This window comes from Diuraphis noxia, unplaced genomic scaffold, assembly GCF_037042655.1.
Source record: "Diuraphis noxia isolate RWA-SAM2 unplaced genomic scaffold, SU_Dnox_SAM2 contig0001, whole genome shotgun sequence".
Taxonomy (NCBI): Eukaryota; Metazoa; Arthropoda; class Insecta; order Hemiptera; family Aphididae; genus Diuraphis; species Diuraphis noxia.
The window spans coordinates 13,169,724-13,186,531 of NW_028301711.1; the positions used below are offsets into that span (position 1 = coordinate 13,169,724).

At 34.3% G+C, this 16,808-nt stretch overlaps 1 protein-coding gene across 1 annotated transcript; it reads left to right on the forward strand.

Moving 5' to 3' along the window:
• The first annotated feature begins 8,728 nt into the window (after positions 1 to 8,728).
• Positions 8,729 to 9,803, forward strand: LOC149059777 (uncharacterized). The gene is made up of 4 exons (XM_089215715.1): positions 8,729 to 8,941; positions 9,008 to 9,233; positions 9,293 to 9,397; positions 9,469 to 9,803. The coding sequence occupies exons 1-4, from the start codon at positions 8,729 to 8,731 to the stop codon at positions 9,801 to 9,803; spliced, it is 879 nt and encodes a 292-aa protein (XP_089071841.1).
• The last annotated feature ends 7,005 nt before the right edge of the window (positions 9,804 to 16,808 follow it).

The window sequence follows — 16,808 nt, forward strand, 5'->3', positions numbered from 1 at the left end:
TTACTATACTATCCTCATCCTCTTCATCTTTACCTACATTACGAATCGCATCCAATAATGCCTCGAATTCATCTGGTCCTCCCAACTGATTAAATTGAAGACTTTCTGAACGGATTTCATCACTAAGTTCAATAAATTTCTGTTCGAGATTTATTTCATCGACCAATTCAGTAATTTCATCCCTCCAGTTTATGTATAACATTAGCTGTTCCCTGTAGAAATTGTCAGGATCTTGAACTCTATTATATCTTCGGAAACGTATGATCCTGGCTTTTCTTCTTTTTCGTACATATCCATCACTATTTAACAGCTCAATCCAATTTCCTATACCTTCATGGTCAGTGTTTTCATCTTCATGTGTACACAAAATTTTAGTTGAAAAAGTATAATATGCGGCAAAATAAGCTAAACTCATTGTATCAAACGTTAGATCATGTGGCCGATTTTTATAATGATCCAGTAAATTGTTTTTGAATATGTCTGTGGACGATGGATCCAAGGACTGCAAATCTATTAAAGATTTCAAAATACCCACTCGTTCATTGGGGTGTCCTGTGTTTATGTAAACATCGCTCTCAGAGGCTTGTGACAGAGGAAGTCCCGCCAGACAGTAAATTGTCTCTTGGGCTGAAATTTCTGAAGAATTCAGAAATACTTTTGATATAGCGCGTAGAGAGTCTCTTATGCTACTATTGCCAGTTTTGGCCTCTTCCACCGCCGCTCTTAGTAAATTTGACATGCCTCGATCAGCTTTGTTAATATAATCGACAATATAAACGGAACAGGCAAATGGATCAAGTATAAATTGGCAATCCATATTAGCTCGTTGTAATTCCAATACTTTTTTGCAAAATGGATTGACCATGACGTCTTTAGGGCGTCTCTTTAGATATATTTTGGGTCGTTTAAGTGTTGATCTAACTGCGCATAGGTATTTTTCGATATTTAATTTTGTCGATGCTATGTACTCATCAAATGTTAAATGTGATGGAATATTAACCAAGTCGTCCTTTAATTTTTTAGATACTTCTTTCAATTCTTTTAATCTTGGATTATCTTCTTCCAGAGGCGTCAAAAGACGTGTCTTATCCATTGGAAAAAAAGGTATTCCAAACCTACAAGGACGACTAGGCTTGGAATGACATGAATGTGTGTGTTTGTGAGTTTGTATCATAACTAAGTATTCATCTAATTCTTCACTATTGCAGGATATGATTTGGTCAACAAACGTTATAACCTTTTCAGTTGATGATTGATCTCCAGGAACAAAGATAGGCGCATCTTCTATCCACAACATCATATGGGCATGAGGAGAACCTCTGTTTTGGAATTCTATTCGATGGTACTGATGGTTGATTTTACGTTCACCAAAAGGCCCAACGAGAGACAGCCATGTTCTTTTTAATTCTTTAAAACGTGTTTCGAAAAAAGTAGCGCATATAAATGGGTCGGACTGAATGAGTCGCACCTTTTCTGCGTATGGAATATTTTGTGCTTCCCCAAGAGACACTTTCTCTTTATCAACTGTGATTTTAAGCTGTTTGATTAAATGAGGCCATTGCGTTTCAGCTGCGGATATCGTCATAAACAATGTAGGGACACCGAACTGCCTAATCATTGCTAACAATTTTTTCTTTTCTTTTTCCCAGTGTGCTGGGGAATTTCTCACACTACTAAGAATTCTAAATCCATCATCATGCTGAATGAGGTTTTGTAAGTAGTCGTCATTAAGAAGGTTGTTTACAAAAATAGGAGCGCCGTTGACGGTCTTCTTTCGAAGACAAATAGCTATCTGTCCACCTATTTGGGCCATCTGTTGTTTCTTTAATAAAGTAAACAAATAATCAGGCCGCATAGCCCTTCTATCATGCCGACTTATTTCAGATTTCATTATATCAGAGGAACTCAATTTTATTTTAAACTGCCGTTTAATTCCACCATGAATCTTAATGAAAGCTAATTCTTCAAGAAAATCGTCATACAGTAGTGATAGTGGGTACTTACCCTCACCGGGTGCCATTGTAATGACGACATCCTGCTCATTATCAAGTAAAGTTTCAGCATTACCGGGATTTACTGGTTCATCTATTAATTCTTCAAGTTCACATGTGCATTCATTGTTATCTGTACGATCATCATCATAATCAACTTCGTCGTCATATTCCCAGTTATCATCATATGTAATTTTCAATTCTTTAAATAAGTCTGTCTGGACTAAATATTTTGTTGCTTCTCTCACTATTGCAGGACGAATACGCTCTTGACGACCGTGTTTGTAGCACATTTTTCGTTTCAAAACAAGTGTTATTATATGACTATCAGACACATGCCTTGGTAACGCTGAGACCATAGTGTTAACATCGACTGGAACGTTCACTACATTCCCTACCAATCCATGTTGGAAACCGAGACCTTGACCTCGCCTAACTATTTTAAGGAATATATGTCGTGGTGATACAATGCGTTCCTCAAGTGGAGTAAGACGTTGCAGAACATCTGGAATTACAGGATAAGTTAAACCATTATACATGGCAAGCCGTGGCATTTTGCCATCTTTTAGATATTTTTGACACGTATAACAAAATGAACCGTAGTCACCAGATGTATTGATTAGAAATAAATCATTTAGGTTTTGATCTGAAAATGTCTTATGCAACTGATCTTTTCTCATGATTCTAAGCGAATTTTTGTGCCACAAACGACCGCAACAGGAACAGATATTCGTGTGACCATCTGTAATATTATCAAAAAATTTTTGACGTACGGCCATCCAATCACGTACATGAGTATTTTTCCTAAAATTACACGTCTCTTTCTCACGTTCAACGTAATCTGATTCCTGCCTATTTAATTGATGTTCAATTGTATTACGAGTTTGCTCTTTATCCCTGTATACAGGGTCCTCTCGTAACACACGATGAGCAGCCGTGTTATGAGCTTGCTCGTTTTCTCTGTATACAGGGTCCTCTCGTAACACACGATGAGCAGCCGTGTTACGAGCTTGCTCGTTTTCCCTGTATACAGGGTCCTTTCGTAACACACGATGAGCAGCTGAGTTACGAATACGTACATTGTCACGTTTCCTTTTTAATTCTTGTGACCTTTGTAATCTCTTTGACAGTCTGTTTCTTATTCTCTCCTTAATTGTAACGTCTTCTTTGTTTCTCCATACACGTTTTTTCTCTTTATTATATTTTTTAAGGTCTTCTGACGATTTTCGATTCCGAGGAACAGAAAGAATTTTTTGAGTAAGTGTATCACCAGACTCAGGAGCTAGTGAAGACGCAGCGTGTTTAGGAGTATACGATATGGATTGTGGCGTGGGTGACTCAGATGTATATGCCATGGAGTACACTGAAGTAGCAGGGATTGCGAGTTCGTTATTGACTTGAAGATGTTGACCTTGAAATTCCTCGAGGTCCGTCGCAATAATATGATCCACTATAGCTGACCTATTAATTTTAGGATGAGTTTGCTTGTATTTCTGTTTAGCTTCAAGTACTTGTTCTGAGCGGGACTTTTCAGACTTTTTAGGACGACCACCTTTATTACGTTTTGGACGACCAACCTTTGCATTCTGTGTTTTTTTTACCAAGTTTGCCTTCATATTATCGTATGTATTATTAGGTAATTCTTCGGACCCTATTGGCGAACAAAAATCATAATGACCGGATGATAAATTGCCTGAAAGAAGTAAACGCTTTATTGCATATCCTTCTCTGCCAAATACACCCCTCAGAATACCCGTATTACGTTCATAAACTTCGAACCTCACTGGATACAAAACTCCTGCTGCCTTTACCTCAGCAGTACCGCCATAACTAAAGGATTGAAGCATCGTAGCTTTGTACTCATGTCGTGAAGAGAACGGATCTCCCTGGGCATCGCTTGTATACAAATTAAACTCGTCCCAGTTATTATAAATATAATTAACTATTGTAGATCTAAGTAATTGTGTTTGTTCATTATTAATGGTATTGTATATAGAGTACGCTATTGCATGAAATAAACAACTTCCATCGGGAGGCATAGGTATTATATTATGTAAAATAATATTTTCGTTGACAATTAACGCAACTATAGCCATAATAATTATGGCTATATTATGGCTATATAATAATAATAATATATAATATAATATATATATATTAATAATATAGTAGTATAATAATAATATAATAATATAATTATTATATTTTTGTAAAGTTTTGGAGTTTTATTTATTTCGGTAAACGTGCGAACAGCATCTGGGCGCTCGTGCGAATGACGCACGGCTGTTGCTCGCTCCACGGCCATACCGTAGCCGCCTAAATTTCCCCTTCCGTGTCACCGCCGCCGACACCGCGCACCGTTGCCGACACCGTGCACCGCCACGCCACCGACCAGACCGAAAATAAACCGAACGACGAGCAGATATTATATAGATATGTCTCGGATACTCAAAACCTTATCGGTAACACATTATATTATTAATTTCGATTTTAAAATAACACGGTCGCATGTGTCATTTATGATTCTATTATAACGCTTGCCGCAATAATCGACGACGCACACAGGCTTTCCCAAGTTAAATTATATATAGTAAATAAATACGTAAACTTATTAGTCAAGTGTTTTATTTATTATTGTAGTATTCGGCACATGCTGTAAAGTTGTGATATGTCTTAACCCGTCGTTGGTACACATATAGTTTGTAACATGATTGTTACACTGTGAGCGCTGTGCTCACACTTCACTTTTTATATTATTATTAATTGATCTATTAACTTAAAAAAACAAACCATATCTAGAATTATGTATATTTTTATCCTTCACTAAAAAGTATATAAATTCTTAATTAAATAACTTTATAATTATAATACTAAATTAATAACTTAATTTCATAATTTATAAAATAAAAATAAAAGACTACAATCTCATTCCAAAAAAATATTTTTTTTTCATATAAAGAAATACAAATTAATTAAAACCTTAATATAAATGAAAATTTATAAACTATTAAATTTATGACTTTGGTCTATTTACTTTGTGTAGTATTTGTTTCGCTGTGATCGTTACAGCAGGATACGCATGTGCTCATCGTATGCTCCTTACATATTGGCACGCTGCATTTTACGCACTTGGTCTACGAAATTATTTCAAACAAATGATTAATTATATATAATATTATTATTATTATTATTATGTATTCATAAAAATATTTCCTCACCATAGTCTTTCGATTTTTTCTTTTTGGACAAAATACGCACTTCGGACGATGTTCAATATTTGAACGTTCAGGGACTTCATTTTCTGTCTTGGTGTAACCAGTCAATTTTATTATTCTTTGTCGAATACTTGTACGCAAAGTAGGCATCTGCAATCGTTCTAACATAAACGGTTTTGTAAGTTCTATTCCCAAGGTTTTTAGAAATTCTCGACGACTTAGGTAAATTCCTGTATTTTCTCGAAAAATAATTTGGCTATTTATGCCTCCTATGTTCATCAAAGAGAAAAAAATGGTCAGTGGCCACCTGCAACTTATTCTAGCCACAGAGTATTCGCCCTTCATTTCATCCACGCAATCCACGCCACCTTTTGTACTGTTGTAATACGTAATCACCTCTGGTTTTCTTTCTTCAGACTCCGGATCAATGATACCTTGTTCGTGCATAGTGGAAATAAGCAATACATTTTTATTTTTTTTTGGTACATATGATGTAAGCAATATGTCTTTGTCATAACCAAACATCGTAGAATTCAATTGCCTTTTTTTAGTTTCTAAAAAACAAAGGGGAATTTCACGTTTGTTTTTACGAAGTGTACCAACTACAGTTGTATTGTGATTTTTTAGTAGATCAATTGCTAGAGGTATAGAGTTATACCAGTTATCCATGGTGATATTACGACCTGTTTTCGTTATTGGGGCGATTAATCTTTTCACGACACTTGCAGGGTTATTTTCACATTTATAAGGCCCATCGGGCTGAGTCCCAACGTACACTTCCATTTTCGACGTATAAAAGGTGCGAGAGTCGACTAATGCCTGGATTTTTATACCATATTTGTTAGGCTTACTTGGGATGTACTGTCGGAAACTACAACGGCCTCGAAAACCTTCGAGCATTTCATCTATAGTTACATTTGCCCCCACTGTATAACAGTTTTCGCAGCGTAGAACAAAGTCTTCAAATACTGAACGAATGGCCGCAAGCTTATCAAATTGTTTTCTTTGGGCCCGTGTACATATATCGTCAAACCTCATTGCTCTTAGAAGAATATAAAATCGTGCTTTTGGCATAACTGCTCGAAAATACTCGGGGGATAACTGATAAGCCATCGTTTGACCATAAATCATCAAGGTTGAGATGATTACTACGTAGAACACCTGCCAAATATAACAGTCCAAAAAGCGCGTTTATTTCGGATTTTGATGTTTCGCGTACCATATGTTGTTGTGTATATTTTGAACGAATTTTATCGAGATATATGTTAGTGTATTTTACTATATCGTCAATAATGGAATTAGAAAAAAATAAGTTCCAGCACTCCAAAATAGAATTTGCATCACGACCTATTTGTTTTACGCCTGGTAAACGTAAAACGATGTTACGTTGTCGAGTACGTACATTTCTAGGAGGAGCGTCCTTATACCATTTTGTTTGTTTATCTTTCCCTAAGTAGTAAGAATTCTGTGCTTTAGGACTACGACTTCTTGAACGAGAAGATTGTGAAGTATTTGTTCTATGCGTAGGTTCAGAAATGTCACTATCAGACTCATTTTCACGTAATTCGACGGGATCTCCATAACTAGGATCAGCGTCGGTATCGTCTGAGTCATCTAAAAAAACTTCTTCGGTCTCTTCTAACCACGAAATAACTTTATTGGCCATGATAAATTAAAAAATAATAAAAACACGTGAACGTAATCGACTACGGCGGCGGTGTTAAAAATATTGCACGGTTAGTACAGTGTTAGTGCGACGCTCACTTAATCGGTACTGTTGACTTTGTCTAACGATAACTGATAGGCAATGACAAATAGCGTAATTATTTATTTTTATAAATATTTATAGACATGTTATTTGAAGGTATTTATAGTATCAGGTTAATTCAATAATATTTGTACGAATAACGCTCGAAATGTTATCTGTGTGAGCGGCGCGCTCACATGTGTACCAACGACGGGTTAAACGTTTACGCATACACAAGGTGTTTTACTTATTATTTTTGAATAATATAAGCGTCTTCGTATACGTACACATACAAAGTTTATGTACGGTTTTTTATAAGTATCGAAGTGTATTGAAATAAAATGAAGTCGTAAAATATACTACGCATTTACGCATACACAAGGACAAGGTGTTTTACTTATTATTTACTTATTATTATAGGTATAGGCTGGCTAAATAGAATTGGAAGTATCCTTGGATACGATTTCACGGCTGTATTTTTTCAATAAACATCAAATATCGTTTACAGAGAAGGTTTTAATTCCCTCGCAAGTAGTCGCGAGTTTGAAAATATGCGGCTTAAATTGTTATAATTTCTTTCGATTGCGTTGACATAAAAGTTTGATTTTGTTACAGTTTAAAGGTATTATAGACTTAAGTATTTAGTATGAATTTTAATTTAATACCTCATCGCGTTCATGAGATAAGGAGTAGTAACTTTGAAATTTTCAAAATTGTCAAAAATATTTTTCAAAAATATTTTTTTTTTTTATGATGAAACTAAAAATTTACGGTTTTCGTAATTTTTCCTATATCTGTACTATATGACGTGACTTCGTACGAAATTTCAAGATTCTAAGTTCACGGGAAGTACCCTGTAGGTTTTGATTCCCGTGCGAGTTTCGAAAATTTGCGGAAATTTGCGGCCTAAATGGCTGTATCTTTTGATTGCGTTGGCTTAGAAGGTTGATTTTTCTACAGCTTCCAGGGACAGTAGACCTGAGTATCATATACAAATTTCAGTTTGATACCTCCACGCGTTCCTGAGAAAAACGCTCTTGACAGACGGACGGACGGACGGACAACAAAGTGATGTTATAAGGGTTCCGTTTTTTTCTTTTGAAGTACGGAACCCTAAAAAGTATATTAAATAATTTATGTTCTTAACTTGAAATAATTATTTCAGTTTACAATTAATTTTGGTAAAAAAAAAAAAAAAATTTGGTTTGTACACAGTAAATACTTTAATGTGAGGGGAAAATCTGAGTTAACATAAAATTTTGTCTAAAAAATGTTGAGATTTTTTCGTTACACGGTAGACGTATGTAGAAATGTTCCCTTGACCTAATGAAATCTCTCTGTAAAAAAGGTGCTCAGAACATACATTAGGGTTTTTGAGAATTTGTGTTACACGGTGGAGCATGTAGAAATGCCCGCTTGAACTAATGAAATCTCCCTGTAAAAAAGGTGCTCAGGGGCCCTATTCTTGAATCGAAGTGATAATTTATCAAATACGATAATTATCAATTCGTATATCACACCCGATAATATTTTATCAACTGTATCAATTCTCGAACGAGAAACGATAAGTAAAATTATAAGTGATAATTTACTTGAATCTCCTTGAATAAATAGCGTATGCCGTTATCACGTTATCAATAGACAGTTAATAAATATTAAAAACTATTATATTAAAAACTTAGTTACTATTTAATATTTTTGCGTGTACAAATTATTTTGTTTTGTGCAACGTATATTTTTAAAGTTTTAATCAACAAATATATCACGTATTTATAATGGAAAATCAATCAAAAACCAAAAGAAAAGGATATATGACGATTCCGCAAAAGCAGCGTTTAATTGATTTAATGTCTGAAGAACATGCCTTAAGATCTGGTAAATTTTCCCCAAACTTTACCAAACAAATTGCTGACGCAAAGTGGAATGAAATTGCAAAAAAATTAAATGCTATTCCAGGAGGTAGCAAAAATGCTCAAGAATGGAAAAGAGTAAGTCATAGCTTATAATGTAAAAGAATGTATACTTACTATAAAACTGTGCCTTATTTTTTATAGGCATGGGCAGATTTAAAGACAAAAACTAAGGGGAAACACTGTCTGATAAAAAAGTATGCAAATAAAACAGGAGGAGGTCCTAGTTGTTCTAGTAATTTAAATGAAATAGATGAACAGATATTGGCATTAATAAATCCTACTACCATAACTGGACATAATAATGTTGCTGAGTCTAATGTTGATTTTAGTTTTCATAATGATATTGATATTAGTTTTGAAATAGAAGGTAAATCAATAAAAATTAATTTTTACTTATAAACATGTACATTTTAATATATTTTTTAGAGGGTGATGAAATAGTTCTTGATACCCAACATTTTGAAACAGATGAAGTAGTTGAAGATATTAATCACTCTTTATTACTACCATTTAACAAAGAAAACAAATTAGGTAATAATAAAACAACTAAAAATAGTATTGGAAAATAATTTGTTACATACAGATATTATAATATTTTCTAGATTTAAAAGACCTTGATAATTCCGTCAATAAAATCGATAATATCTCAACTTCTGTTTTAACTGAAAAACATTCAAAAAAATTCCAAAAACATCGGTCTAATGCAGCGATAAGATTGCAAAAGAGTGTAACTGCTACTGAAAAATTGGCAGATATAGGAAGAGAAAAACTGTTAATAAAGAAAAGATATTATGATAAAAAACTTTCTTTACTTGAAAAACAGACCGAACTATTATCTAGACAAGTATTCTCATATGAAAAACAAACTTCCGTCTTAGAACAAATTCAGGGTGATTTGAAAAGTATTGCTTCTAATACTGCTCATTTTTTAATCTAAATCATACTTTTTATAATTATTATTAATTACTATTTCATTAAGAGTTTTCATACATATTGTTTTGTTTTATTTTTTTATTTTATTATATATTCTACAAAATACTGTTATCTTACCTATATCAAACTATAAGTCAATAAGATATTATTATGTATTTATTAGTTGGCTCATATATTCCTACTATATAAAATTCACTTTTTTTATTATTATTAATTAGTATTTTATGAAGTCTTTTCATACCTATTGTTTTGTTTTATGTTTTTATTTTATATATATATTAGATACAAAAGACTGTAGTATAGGTAATACAAATAAATATATTAATACATGTTTATGTCATAAGTATTTATTGATCTTATATTTTTTTTAAAGTTGTGCATACATATTTAATACAATATAGGTAATTGAAATTAGGTATATTTCTAAGCAAAGTATCTTATAACACGGTGCTGCATCCTTCTACCAGCTACTAAATCTTCATTTAAGCCTTGTATATCTTGTCTTTCATTGTCATCGACTCCAAATATTCCTAAGTCAATTTCTTCCACATTACCATCTTCATCATTTTGAAATTGTACATTATTCTCAATACATATATTGTGTAAAACAGTGCAAGCATTTACTATTTTACAAGCTTTAACTGGAGAATAATGTAGTATTCTGTGTTTCAACAAGCACCTATTTTTAAATATTTAGAAGTTTTAATAAATATAAATAAATAAATGTATAATAATGATAATATTAACATGCCGAAAACGCATTTTCAAAAGACCAATACATCTTTCAATCAAGCTTCTAACATGTTTGAATCTACGATTGTATCTTTCTTCAGGAGTATTTGGTTGATATTGCATTAAGGGCGTCATTAGCCAAGGCCTCAAAGGATAGCCGGAATCTCCTGAAAACATATTAATTTTTTTTAGGCTAATTAAATGCAAATAAGATGTGTTGCCTAGAGAATATTTTAGAGCAAACAAGTGCAGTACAATATGACAAATGTGTAGTTTGAAGCAAATTGTGGTGTTAAAAATAACACTCAATAGTTAATATTGAAATGGAATACTAATTTAAGGACATACCTAAAAGATAAAATCCTTCAGGATTATGATTATATATTCTCCTGAGTGTAGGTTCAAGTAGAGAGTTGTTCCATATTAAGCATCATTTACACTCCCAGGAAATAATGCTGAAACATTTATTATTTTCATGTCGGAATCACAGACCTTTAAAAAAAAGTTGTCATAGATTATAAAATACTACTTATAGTAGTATCTTTAAATTTAAAATAATATAATATTGTTAATCTATATTCTTACTAGCTGAACATTTATGCTATGATAGTTCTTCCTATTTACATAAATGTACTCAGGATAAACAGGATCATCGGTTTTGGGAGGAAATATTCCAATATGTGTACAATCTATAATTCCCACTATTCCAGGAAAATTGTATTTTGTATTAAATCTATAATAAACCATTGAAATATATTTTCTAAAATATACCTATCATGTCTTAAAATATATGAATCTATTTATTTTACTTTTCTCTTGTTTGTCGTAGTTCTATTAATGTTGATGGGTATTTTACCCAATATTTGAAAATTTCTGGTTGATTCAAAGCATTAACTACTTCATCTATCGCTCTTGAAACAGTTGGCTGGGAAACAATCGCTAAATTACTGTTCCCAACGGGAAGTTGGTAGGAACCAGTTGCAAAGAAATTCAAAGCTATGAATACCTAATATGAAATAAACTAATAAATAACAATAATATTTATAGGGATCATTATTTAAGTAAGTACTTACTTTAGTCTGTATATTTAAGGCAGATGTCCTTGTTGCTTCTGTCATATGAGGAGTTAATATGTTTATGACATATCTTACTAAATCTTTTGTCAGTCTATAATTGTTTATAAAAATATAATCTGGTAATAAAAAAGCATCAAATCGTTCACTGTGACTAAGCTTTCGGTAATTTACTGCATTTTCTTGCCGTTCTAAGTTTTCTAATGCAGCTATATAAAACTCATCCATACTCTTGTAGATTTTTATATCAATTATAAAAAAAATCACGAGTAAGTAACGAGATCACGATAAATTACACTAAAAAGTCAATAACGACCAAGAAAATGGGTGATAGAATAGAAAATAATAATACAAGTATATACAACTCAAATAATAGGTAACAGTGATAATCAATTTCACCAGTGAAATAGGTAGGGATAATTTATCGTTTTAATTATCAAATTAAATTATCAAGAATTCATTCAAGAATATAAAAAAACGATAATTTCAATTTTCATGTGATAATTAAAGAATATCACACGTGATAAATTATCACTTCGATTCAAGAATAGGGCCCCAGAACATACAAATACATACTACTGTTGATATTGATAAGATTGTTGATATGTTATCAACTGATATCGATGTTAACTATCGATGTCCACTATCGATTTCCACTATCGATTTTCACAATCGATTATTTTTCATCAGTCAACGATTCGGGCTGCGCTCTGTAGGCTTCCCCCGAACGTGTGTTGAATAAGAAAAATAATAATATACCTGATTTTTCAGGAATTTGAGATGAATGAGATTCTGGTAGATTGTCTGTGATTTTCTTGAATGTTTGTGGATGGTCTGAAGTATCTGTTGAGTCTTGACGAGAACAAATGACGTCTGTTCACTACTTATACACGGTATATAAAATACGATTATTAATTTGCCGATTTAAGTAATTATTATTCTTGAGCGTAGAACTGGAATACTATCGGATCCCACCGCTGCCACCGAAAAATGTTATGATTTTACACAACAAAATAAAATAACGTACGCAAAATAATTAAAAAATATTTTATTATTTACTACGGCTAATAACAATGTATCGGTTCAGACGTAATTATAAGACTGACTGGCCTCCCATATAGTGTATTATGCGACGACGCTCCGTGTCACAATCAAAATCCTATGTCAGCGGATTCCACGGTCTCGCCGTCGTACAACACACTATTCCTGATGATCTTAAAAATATCATGTAGAATAATATTATATTGTAATATTATTCATATTTATAATAATCTGATTCAGGGGTTCGTAACAATATACGTTTATAAATTGAAACGCTTTAAATCAAAACACACTATTACAAATTTCACTGTTCACTTTACACGTGAGTTCAACAAGACGAGCTCACAAATAATGAATAATGCTATACAAAATGTGAGGTCATCCTCTACCGAACAGCAGCTGCAGACAGCTGATAACATAAAAGGTTAATTAATTGAATACGTTCCCGCCGAAGTATTTGAAGTATGTTATAACACGCACTGCATACCGTCGCGTCACCCGGTAATATAGAACAATACTCGAAAATCTGAGGACCCCTGGCTCCGACAATATTTGAGCTCCACCCATCGGCCGCTAGCGCTCACTTTTTGTGAGTCCGACTATAACTGAATTACCCGACGTTGCCCGGAAAAACTCCTTTAAGGTGAAAAACGCTGTGGAAGCGTTGTCGAAAAGAAGAATGCCTTTTTAAATGTAAATTATATAATATTTAAATTTGTAGCCACATGTGTAATTATATGGGTAATATTGTTGAGTGCTATATATTTGTTATGCTTAGTCAATTGTTTTTGCTTTTTTTTTATAACTATCCGGCTTCATCGGTGTGTATATTATTTTCATATTTACAATATTATTTTAAAATGTTATGGGTAACATTGTTGTGTACTATTTTTTTTATGCAAAATCGTTTTCGCATTTTTTAAAGTACCTCTGTTTTGCGCCGGAATAGTTCTTACAAGTATATTGGCAGTGGACTATTCCGACTCGCGTAGATTTTGAGAAAGGTGACCTTGCTAATTTACTAACAACAACTCATTCTTTTAGGCGCTTGGCGCAATAGTACATATAATGATACACGATTAACAATAATATAACAATACAATGGAATTATTGCAATAAAAATATGTATGGGCGCCCAGAGCTTACTAAACAATAATTAATAGTTAAATAATATAACATGAAATAGAATCTGATCAATACGCTTCCACTGCGCGATCATACAAATACAAATAATACATATAAAAAAGATATATATCGCGAAGGCGATTAATAATACAAATAAAAGACACTGATAACAGTCGTCGTGTTAGCAGTTACTTATAATAATATGAAGGTGAAAACATCTGACCTGGCCGATGACGCCCGTAGCTCCACACAACGTACTTCTCCGTTGGTTGATACTTTTAAATCCGGACAAATTAATCGGTGGGTTTGATATCTTCCAATATTACTATAATGATGTCCCCAACAGCCGAATCCCTTTCCGTGCAACTGAGACGATTTTAACAGCGCGCCGGGAGGGTTAAAGCGTAGATACGACAGGAACGGACGGGCACCATATACGTAGTCACGTGTATCGAATTGTGGCGACACAGCATACAATAAATTATGTGAGTCCGCGATCTATGGCCTATCTCTTTCGTGCAACTGAGCCGATTAACAGTGCGCCGAAAAGAGGGTAAACAAATGTAGGTGCAACCGGAACAGACGGGCATTAGCCATATACGTAGTCACGTGGATCGTGGGTACAACAAAAAACGGTCACCGGTATAACACGGACGACGGACCTTTTATACCGACGCACAACACCGGAGCGCTCGCCACACCGCCAGCAACAACGAACGCGGACGAGACGACCGAGACGGCGGCGACAAGTCCGCGGCGATTGCAGAGTGACCAATCGGATAGGAAGTGGCCAAATATGTTGCCCGGACTGTCGCTTGCACCAAAACCCGCCAAAAAATGGTCGGTGTTCAAACAACCTCCTTGCATACAATATTTTTGGTTCTTCCTTCGGGAAGCAGTATTACCAGACTATCAGGAGAGCTTACAGGTGAACAGGATGCGTATAATTGGCCATGGGAGAAACAGTCATTCCTTAAATCCACTCCTACCACTTTCAAAGACTGTCCTTGCGCTTTGTTAATCGTCATGGCAAAACATACTTTTACGGGAAACTGTAGCCGTTTGAATTTAAAGTGGTAGTCAGATTGAAATAAAACTGTTTCTCCCATACCGAAGCCTGTAAAGATAGTTGCTTCAATTATATTTTTATGTAAGGTCTTAAACCGAAGTCGTGTGCCCATTACAAAGTTTTGGAGGTATAAGGTTACGCATTAGCATTATTGGAGCTTCAATTTCCAAACATAGATTGTGAGGTGTGATTCCTGGTGGATTTAAGGTGTGAAGGAACTCTACAGGATAATGAACTGCATCTTCTAACTCCACAACAGAGTCCACAGATGGATATTTCTCCATTTCAGTAGGAAGCTAGTCCAATAAGGAATCGTTGATGAGCTGCAGTGTCATTCTTTGGTGTAAGAATGGCTCTTTCGTTAAGCCAAGTCAGGTTTTCTGAATGTGAAGTAATTAAATTCTGATATATTTGCTCACTCAAACTTTTTAGATTCTTGACGACTGTACACAAATTGTTTGGAATGTTCGCTTTCCTATTATCATCTTCATGTAAATCTCCATTTCCTATTTTAAGGAGTAAGTTGGAAAAATCCTCTATCTCAGGATCGCCTTGGTACGCTCTAATGTTAACTCGTAAGGATTTGACTTGGATCTTAGTCCATAGATAGGATGATTTAAGGCAGGCCCTTACTTCATCAGCACGAGTTCCTGAGGAACAACAGGTAGTGTTTGCCTGAAATCCCCAGCCAGTAAAACGGTCATCCCACCGATTAGGTGATTACTACTCCTGATGTCCTGGATGTCCAATGCTTCTATTCCTCCCTTGTGAGCCATTTTAGCTTCATCCCTAACAATTAACTTGCATTCCTTAAGTACACGTGTTGCATCACTTTGCTTTGAAATGTTGCATAAAGGAGTTTCAGAAAAATTTAAGTAGATAGGAAGTTTAAAAGCCGAGTGAGCGGTCTTTCCACCATCCAACAAAGTAGTTACTATTCCAGATGAAGCCACAGAAATCGCTATTTTTTTGTGCATTCTTACGCTAGCTAGCAACAGATTCATTAAAAACGTTTTTCCTATTCCACCAGGAACATCCAAGAAAAAAACACGTCCAGAATCTGAATCAACGCTTCTTATAACTTCGTAATAAACTTTACTTTGTTCAGGATTAAGCTTTGTTATGTTGTGATAAACTAATTTAGAATGCTATTCTACGTCATAAGACAGTTCTCTCATATAATCACGATTGACACGTCACCCGTAAAGGTATGGGGTTCCCAACGTGCGACAAGCCGCAGCCACACCATATACCGCTCAGTGCTCATGGACTAGTTGTCAGCCGCAGTGACTATAATGCTTTTCCATCGTTCCACGGTTGATAGTTGAACAGGTCTCTGTGGCTAATCTCACATTAGAAACCGTATTTTATAATTTGTAAAAATGTACATGTATTCAAAAAAATTATGAAGTTATGTTGTATATTTTGTAATCCAAGTATTGACGTTTAGTTAATATTATATTATTGCTATGGACTAGCGTCCCGCATTGTGTAGTCCACGATCAACTAAGTACCAGCCACACCAAGCTAGGGTAGGGTGCGACCAACTTTGTAATTGTAGGAGAGAAAGCATTTCTGGAAATCATTAACATTAGGAACATGCTAAATCATGTGAGCAGACGACTATAAAAATGTTCTCATTAAGGGTGCACAGGACGTAGTTTTATGCATCATTACAAAAGTTCTAAGAACCAAATGTTCACATTTAATATAATAATATATATTTTTAATGTTAATAATAATATAAATTATCGAGGTCTGTAGCTGCATGGGATGCGCATTTAGCTCGTACGTGGGCGAGTGGCATTTCCGTCAGTTTAGATGATTATACCACATCCGTGAGAGCAGCGACAAGAACGAGTAGACTATGGGGAGTAGAGGGTAGCACCTGAACAAACTCATACAGAGTATGTTGTTTATAAACTGATGGAAAATTATTTGGATAAAGGTCACTCACTCTTTATGGACA

Excerpts from the sequence above, each read along its gene's own strand:
- LOC149059777 (XM_089215715.1), top strand. The coding sequence starts at position 8,729 with ATGGAAAATCAATCAAAAACCAAAAGAAAAGGATATATGACGATTCCG. Across the intron at positions 9,234-9,292 it reads TATTAGTTTTGAAATAGAAG|AGGGTGATGAAATAGTTCTT; the intron begins GTAAATCAATAA and ends TATATTTTTTAG. Across the intron at positions 9,398-9,468 it reads TAACAAAGAAAACAAATTAG|ATTTAAAAGACCTTGATAAT; the intron begins GTAATAATAAAA and ends AATATTTTCTAG.